Source organism: Abramis brama, assembly GCF_963993115.1.
Source record: "Abramis brama genome assembly, chromosome: 3".
Classification (NCBI taxonomy): Eukaryota; Metazoa; Chordata; class Actinopteri; order Cypriniformes; family Leuciscidae; genus Abramis; species Abramis brama.
The window spans coordinates 6,368,355-6,377,038 of record NC_139965.1 but is presented as its reverse complement, the minus strand read 5'-3'; the positions used below and the strand labels follow the sequence as shown (position 1 = coordinate 6,377,038).

The window sequence follows — 8,684 nt, the reverse complement described above, 5'->3', positions numbered from 1 at the left end:
TGTGAATTTTTTTCTAACTCGTTAGTTTAGATCGTATTTAGATATCAAATGTATGACAATAAGGGCGTGGTTAACTTTGATTGACAGCTTGATTGACAGCTGACAAGGCAGCGCCACGGAGAATGACAACATAAGAAGCGCCATTTTTTAATACAGTTGACATATAATACTACTGTTTCTGTATCATGAAATGTAGTTTTAAGAGTTTTTCAGGCGAGAATGTAGTTGTTTAAAGCTCAAATCTGTGGTTTATTTAAAGATTTATGAAAATTGTATCCAGTTGTGAGATCCAGCAATGACCGGGCGCTCGGCGCATGTACCCCGCCTGGAACAGCCTTTCCTCGGCTAGACGTTCTGAGGTTTGCCGCTGACTCTGGCGTCTCTGTAGTGGTTAAACATGAGATATAATTGTGTTGTCTTGTGTATATCTAACGGGCGATTTTTGGTCTCGTAACGTAAATCTATAATTTGTTCGTTTTGGCTGAGGGGAAGTTTCATAACTTTATAAGCTATTTAACTACCGTTGTATGGTTAGACTAGATCGAGCGCTGACTTTTTATGTTTGACTGAATTGTTTGCTTTATTTGTATAGCTTCTTGTAACTTTACCTTTTACTTATACTTTTATAATAGCTAATATTGATAAAACTGAAATTTAACAAAAAGAGACTGGGTTGAGTTTTGTCATTTTAAATTTTAATACAACGAATATGATCTGTAATGTTGTTTACTGCAACATCTGTTGTTTAGTACAAATGCACATATTGCCTGGACCATATTAAAATGTTTAATATTTTTATATTATATTTAAAACGAAAAGAGGCAGGTTTGTGTTTTATATTTCGTTTTGTTATAAATAGGCAAACGTTATATGCAGTGAATATAATCAATACGCGTTGCCTGAACCACATTTGTGTGGCTATAATGTTTAAGATTTCTTTAAATGAAAACGAAAAGAGTTAGTATGGTGTTTTATAACATATTTCGTTGCCTAAAATATACACAGAGATAACCGGAGTAGCAGAGCGAGCTGAGTGACGCGCGCTGCGTTAGAAGGTGGGCGGGGTTAGGATTTCCCAAGATTTTCGAGAAGGGTCTGTCTGCAGAGCCGCAGTTTCACCCCAGCAGTTTCACCCCAGCAGTTTTACCCCGCGCATGCGCAGTGTCACAGCAGCAGTTTTACCCGGCCGTTTTGGATTTACCCGCGCATGCGAATATTAAGAAAAAGGGAGTTTTGTCTACGAGTACGAGATGCATATTACTGCACTGGAAGGGAATAATGTCCCTAATTATTCTAAATGTTCGTCTTGTTGTGACCAATATCACTGTCCGTTCTGCTTGATACATCATTATAAACCGTCCGGAGAAAGTCACCTCAAGCGCCATCTTCAATTACATCTTAACCGAGCAGTTCAACATGAGGGTGAGCCGAAGCTAACTTTAAGTTAGCCAACTTTAGAAAGTTATTGTATTCCGCGGAAAATGTAGTTATCGATAAGTAACATATGGATATTACAAACTAACGTAATAACGTAACTAAGTTTGGCTTATAACGTTATAATATTCTTCACTATCAAACATTATAGACTATAGTTTATGTTGTGTTAATTGCATATGTTGTGTTCCCGGACCAAAAAGGACCACACTATTTTATCAGGTTATATATTCATAATAATACTATCACCTATTTTTGTGATCGATTTTTTTTATCAATGTATGTTTTTGTGAACAATTTTTTAACTTCTATTTGTTATTTATGCCGTATACGTTAAGCTCATAAAAAATCCTTTTTAGCATAATGTATGAATTATTTTGACTAAAACAAATACTCTAAACATATTTACTTATGATACTTATCACAAGCTTTTTTTTTCTTCAGATAAACAGGCATGTGCCTGAACTCAATTGTATAACCTTATCGTAGTCTTCCCCATAAATTTCTAATGACCGGTCATTTTTGACCTGGGATCACCATATAAAAGTTAAATAAAATGTTATGAAAATTGTCCAAATATATATATTTTGTGTTCAGATGGCATGTGTGGACAAAGTCATAAAAACGTATAACAGTCAGATTATTATTATTAGCCTATTATTTTTAGAGACACACAATAGGAGGGTTAACAGAGGCTATTTTCATGGCCCAATACTTAACTGAGTTTGTTTTCTTATGTTACAGGATACACTATTCACCGATGTGGCTTAGGGTGCAGGGCTAAACTCCATTACCACTGCATCTATTGTGAGTCTATGCTGCTGCGTAAGGAAGACTTTAAAAAACATTTAACTGCGTGTCAAACTTATCAGTCTACCTCAGTAGATATTTCAGAGCCATCTTCTGGAATCTACCTTGGAATTATTAAACAAATTATCAGGGAAACATTTTATTTTTGAGGCTAAGGAAATGCCATGAGATGGAATATTACACGTCTGTAGACTATTTCTCAGGTCTTGAAGCCAAAAGAGAGAGTGATGCACTTTCTTTGCTCCAAAAATCTCCATGGCTATGGCGATGGCTCATATGTGGCGTTGTTCAGGTTTTACATACCCATTATAAATTTGGCTCGAGTTCAGCCATTCAACATTCCCCGTTCCACTGTTCTAAAGTTCTTGTTTTCCTTATTTGGCTTATTGGTTGGTGTTCTCTACAGTATGGTAAGTACACAAAAGTTTTAGGCACTTGTGAAAAAAAAATATTAAACTGTCTAAAACAAATGTTTGTGGAACAACTAAAGTGCCCAAAACTTGCACAGTACTGCATACTTTTCACTTGCTGTTCAGTGTTCTTTGCATGTGTTCAGTTGGTCTGAAGAATAAGTTACTAAATTGTCTTCACTGCAATCAGTTCAGCAGTGCTGTAGGACAAATAATTCTTTTTTTAAAACATATATTCATGTTGCAGCAAACTTGCTATGACAATAGCACCAGGCCGTTGGATCTTAATGAAAAACAAGGTAAGGGTATTTTGTTGTCGTATTTCGTAACACTTTAACATCCTGTTTGATTTCTTTGTTTTTCACAATGCAATTTGCCATTTCAGCAAATCCCCCATCAACTTGATATGACATCCTGTGGGGTGTTCATGATTATGGTAAGTTACCAGACTTTTATCAGTCTGTATCCAGTCTGTTATATTAAAAATAACATATTGCAAAATGAATATGTTTCAGTATGCCCTACAAATCGTATTAAATGAACCCATTGATTTCACTGCAGTAAGTCTTATTCATCCAGGTTACATTAATATTATTGTTGGTAATGTTATTCATAGTATTCATTGAAGTATTGTTTTTTCTCAGCATGACATTCCAGTCATCAGGCAGTGGTGGTGCCTTCTCCTCATGGAGAATTTTGCTCTTGGAGGGTAGGATTTCCGATTATGCTTTTTTTAACCAAATTATTATTATTTGTCATTTAGCAGACACCGTTATCCAGAGTGACTTTTAGTAAACTAACTTCAGGGACAGTCCCCCCTGAAGCAACTTGGGAATGGTGACAGCATATGGTTGTGGTAAAAGCATATTTATCATAAAGGCTCAACACAAAATACTCACATCCAGCGGGCAAAACAAACTCAGGATCTCAACCACAGAAACTGCCAAAGTGAAGAGAAAGTTGGCACACCACAGCTCCAATAATAGAAACATGTATTTCATGTTCTCAATGGCCATTAGACTCGACACTTCACCTGTGGTGAGAACATGAAATACATATTTACATTTTTTTGGAACTGTGTAACAAACTGTGATTTGCCAACTTTCTCTTCCTTTTGGCAAAAGTATATTTATCATCATATGACCAAGACCAGAGTAATGTATTTCTGTCACAGAATGGCTCATGAACTAAATCCCTCTGGAAACCGTTGGTCAAATGCTTTGCTCAAGGACACAATAGTGATGGTTAACAGTTCATTCACTGCAGGGTTTATACCAGCAACATTCCCATTTACAACCAGCGTTTACAACCGAAGGTCCTTCTGAACAATCAGCTTTATTCCCTGAAAGAGCAGTTTGAGTCTTTATGTTTCTGTTTCTTCTCAGATTTCCCCACATCTACAGTGACTGTGACACCAGAGAGTCGTGTATTCACTGGAGAGACAGTCAATCTGAAGTGTGTGATAAAGTCTGATTACAGTAACTGGAGATATGAGTGGTATAAAGACAGTGTAATATTACAGACGTCTGATCGTTACACTGTAAACAGAGACACTCTCACTATCAGAGGAGCTACTGAGTCTGATCAGGGTCAGTACGGGTGTAAAGGACAGATAGATGGAAGACCAAACTCATCAACATCAAGCTCTGCTGTTTCTCTCTCTGTGAAGGGTGAGTTCAACATCATTGTCCTCTTAACCCTCTGGAGTCTGGGCTGTTTTTGGGGCCCTTGAGATGTTCTGACATGCCCTGACATGCTAACTGCTTTTTTCAGTTGCTTATAAACATATTAATGGCAAAGGTGTAAATTCACTCTATAAAGCACAAACAGGGCTACAATAAAATGTGAGCCACGTGTATGTACATGTTTTCATTTTTGAGAGAATAATGTTTATGCATGGATATTGAAAAAACTAAAAACTAAAATTTCTGAAATAAGGCCACAAAACACATAGTAAATATGTGTCAATAAGACTTTTGACTAATGGATGTGGTCGCCTAGAATTTTTTCTTCAAAATTATGTGAAAATAGTCTTGCTTTATTGTTCACATAAAACCATATGTCACCGGGTGACAAAAGTGGAACTAAAAAGTCAGCGCATGCTTCCCTTGGGGAGTGCTTTCGGTGTGACACCAGGCCGGTTCCGGTTTACTGTCATGGCCGACCGGGAAGATAAACAAGGAAATTTGCGGCAGCTGCATCAAATCGGAGCTGATTATGGCGGGGGGTTGGGATGCACCTTATCAGAGGGGATATAAAAGCAGAGAGTTGAGACTCTAGAGTGGGAAGTTCAGGGGAGAAGTAGGACACAAAGGACAGAGCGCGGTGGTGGGAGCGGAGTGCAGCAATGACGGGTGACCAAGGCCAGAGGGACACGCAGAGGTAACAGAGAAGTATGATGTGGGACGGACAGCACCGGAGATTACTGTTCTATTTCAGCACACGAATGAGCCATCTCTGCCAACTTTCCATCTGGGCCCGAGCAACTGCCTTATTCCTATTGAGGTTTGTGGATTGCAGTGTTGATTCATCGTATCACGTGTGAAGAATTGTGACTTGCGTTGTGTGCACGAGTGTGGGGCATTGCAGACCGCGCGGGTGATGGAATTGTGACGAAGTTGTGCTGGCCAGCGAACATTGCATTAAAACAAAGAAGGTGCTGAAGCTGCTGCTGAAGAGAATGCTGAAGGAAACGTAAGCCTTGAATTATGTTCATGTCTCTCTGTCTGCTGCTGAAGAGAATGCTGAAGGAAACGTAAGCCTGAATTATGTTCATGTCTCTCTGTCTGCTGCTGAAGAGAATGCTGAAGGAAACGCAAGCCGTGAATTATGTTCATGTCCCTCTCAGTCTGCTGCTGAAGAGAATGCTGAAGGAAACGCAAGCCGTGAATTATGTTCATGTCCCTCTCTGTCTGCTGCTGAAGAGAATGCTGAAGGAAACGCAAGCCGTGAATTATGTTCATGTCTCCCTGTCTGCTGCTGAAGAGAATGCTGAAGGAAACGTAAGCCTTGAATTATGTTCATGTCCCTCTCTGTCTGCTGCTGAAGAGAATGCTGAAGGAAACGCAAGCTGTGAATTGTTCATGTCTCTCTGTCTGCTGCTGAAGAGAATGCTGAAGGAAACGCAAGCCGTGAATTATGTTCATGTCCCTCTCAGTCTGCTGCTGAAGAGAATGCTGAAGGAAACGCAAGCCGTGAATTATGTTCATGTCCCTCTCTGTCTGCTGCTGAAGAGAATGCTGAAGGAAACGCAAGCCGTGAATTATGTTCATGTCTCCCTGTCTGCTGCTGAAGAGAATGCTGAAGGAAACGTAAGCCTTGAATTATGTTCATGTCCCTCTCAGTCTGCTGCTGAAGAGAATGCTGAAGGAAACGCAAGCCGTGAATTATGTTCATGTCCCTCTCAGTCTGCTGCTGAAGAGAATGCTGAAGGAAACGCAAGCCGTGAATTATGTTCATGTCTCCCTGTCTGCTGCTGAAGAGAATGCTGAAGGAAACGTAAGCCTGAATTATGTTCATGTCTCTTTGTCTGCTGCTGAAGAGAATGCTGAAGGAAACGTAAGCCTTGAATTATGTTCATGTCTCCCTGTCTGCTGCTGAAGAGAATGCTGAAGGAAACGAAAGCCTTGAGTTGTGTTCGTCCCTCTCTGTCTGCTGCTGAAGAGAATGCTGAAGGAAACGTAAGCCTTGAATTATGTTCATGTCTCTCTCTGTCTGCTGCTGAGGATAATGATGAAGGAAACTCTGCTGCTGAAGAGAATGCTGAAGGAAATGGAATGCTGTGCCTGTGGCTTCAGCATCTAAAGACTGCTTTTATATAATAAAGAACAATATTGTTTCATTTTAAATTGGTGTCATGCCTCTCTCTTGTGGTTCATGGTCCGCTCCTTGGGGCGGTGCGGTGGTTCAGGGGTGGGCGGCCCGCTGGCGCTCCACCCCGACCTGTGACACATACATTGATTTAAATTGATGTAAAACAGGTTTTGCTTGAAAAGCCAATATGCGAGGGGGGCGTGAACGAGGAGTGGTTTACACCTGAAATTACAATGTCCCACCCACTCTGAATAATTAGCCATTCACACAGGTGTGACACTGAGTGAGCCACAATGCAAGGACAAAGGATATTTAGAAGAAGACTATTGACCATTTAAGATTTTGCTTACATCTATCTTGTACATATGTTTTGCTATTTTATTAAAAAGGTTACAATTACAACAATAATGACAATTTCAACAATATTTCAAGTGTACTCTTTCTTTGTAAAAAAAAAAAAAGAAAAGATTATAGGCCTACATTTTATCTATGTATTAATTACTTTGAATATAGCCAACATTGGAACAGCTAACATCTTAGTTGATGACTTTATTTTTGACAAAAATAGTAGGCTATTTTATATATAGAACTTGCTAAACAAAAGCTTATTTAACGAGGCAGTATATTCTACAGTAAAAACTGTACCCAAATCTACTAAACAAAATGTTGTCTTTCATATTTCGCCTGACTGTAACGTTGTTTTCATGAAATATTAGGGCATATAAATGTTAATTTGCAGTTTACGTTGCTTATACAAATAGCCTACATTTTATTTCAACCTATTTCAGTCGATTTTTACTCATCTCAGAATAGCAATACAGTTTGCTAAAAAATCATTCGTTGACGATAGGCTTTTGACTCGCGATCTTTGCAGTAGGCTAGTGAACGCACCGGAGAAATGCACATTTATTATACATAGTTTTTTTGTTTTGGATGGTTTTGTTTAGAACCTGCTTTCTGTAAATATATTTCACATTTTTTATACATGTGAGGCGAGTAGGCTCATGATTCATGATGATCTCCAGTTCAAGCACCTTATGTTGTGATTGCTAGCCTATATTTACTTTAAATCCAGGAAATTTGTTAATGAAAAAATTATTAAAATTAAGATACAATTGATACAAAACGAAATTCGTTTTAAAGAAAGGATTTGTACTTTCTGTTTTGAGGTATCTGTGAATGTTTTAAAGTCTTTTAGTGTTGCTGTGGTAAACAGCGTGCATCTAAGCCGTTCATTAATTCATAAACAGAAACCTGAGAAGGAAAAACTTACTAGTATTCCTCAGCTCGTATTCCTCATTATTCCTCACAGCGCTGCGTTGTAAACATGTAATGTTCTGAATAAACTTGTGTTTTGGTTTTCTCTAGCTGATACAGTGGGCGTTCACAGGATTGCACGGATTACCTCAGCCATTTGCGTTTGAATAGCACGCGCTCTCCGTGGGCGGAGTCACATTACATTTGAATTAGCTCTAATGAGGTTGACTGGAATCGCTCTCTTTTAATACAGATTTCTCAAGATGAGGATATTTATTTTTTATATAAATTACTTCATTAAAAAGAAGAGAATTCAAGCTGCATGCCCGTGTGTCTGAATGCCTGTTTGACTGAATATTCGCTTTGTTATTGTTCATTTTCGGACGCGTTTCAGAATGGACTACACAGACAGAGAGAAGGCAGAACTCGTTTCGTGTTTATTTTTCTTTATTTGGCAAAAAGCACAACACTTTGTTTTTATTGTGAGTATACACAAAAATAATACACATTTAACAGAATCGATTGATGTATGACACTTGTTTTGTAAAATCAAAGTCAAAAGAGAATTTTGGGTCTCAATCAACTCATAAGGAAAAAAAGCGAGCAGATCACGCCGGCGTGATCTTAGACCTCTGAGGGTTAAACTCTATTTATGATCACACAACCAATTGAGAGTCTTTGAATCAGATTGTTCACACTAATAATGTACATGATCATGATCACACAACCAATCGACTGCAGGGACACATGACCCACAGGTGGGACGTTTGCCATTATATATTTAAACAATAACATTTTAGTAAAAAACTGGGAGAGCGAGTCCGAGCAACGAACAGTATCAGGAAGACTATTCCAGAGTTTCAAAGCCAAATGTGAAAATGCTCTCCCTCCTTTGGTGGATCTGGATATCCTAGGAATGACCAAAAGCCTTGAATTTATTGATCTTAAAGAGTGCGATGG

At 38.6% G+C, this 8,684-nt stretch overlaps 1 protein-coding gene across 1 annotated transcript in view; it reads left to right on the top strand.

Annotated features, from left to right (window-relative positions):
* The first annotated feature begins 3,161 nt into the window (after window positions 1–3,161).
* LOC311079167 (Fc receptor-like protein 2) overlaps window positions 3,162–8,684 on the top strand; it is a 248,771-nt gene continuing 243,248 nt past the window's right edge. The window contains exons 1-3 of the mRNA XM_084108376.1: window positions 3,162–3,214; window positions 3,299–3,363; window positions 4,040–4,324. Of these exons, the coding sequence (XP_083964502.1) occupies window positions 3,192–3,214; window positions 3,299–3,363; window positions 4,040–4,324 (373 nt within the window). The 5' untranslated portion in view covers window positions 3,162–3,191. The remainder of the gene's footprint in view (window positions 3,215–3,298; window positions 3,364–4,039; window positions 4,325–8,684) is intronic.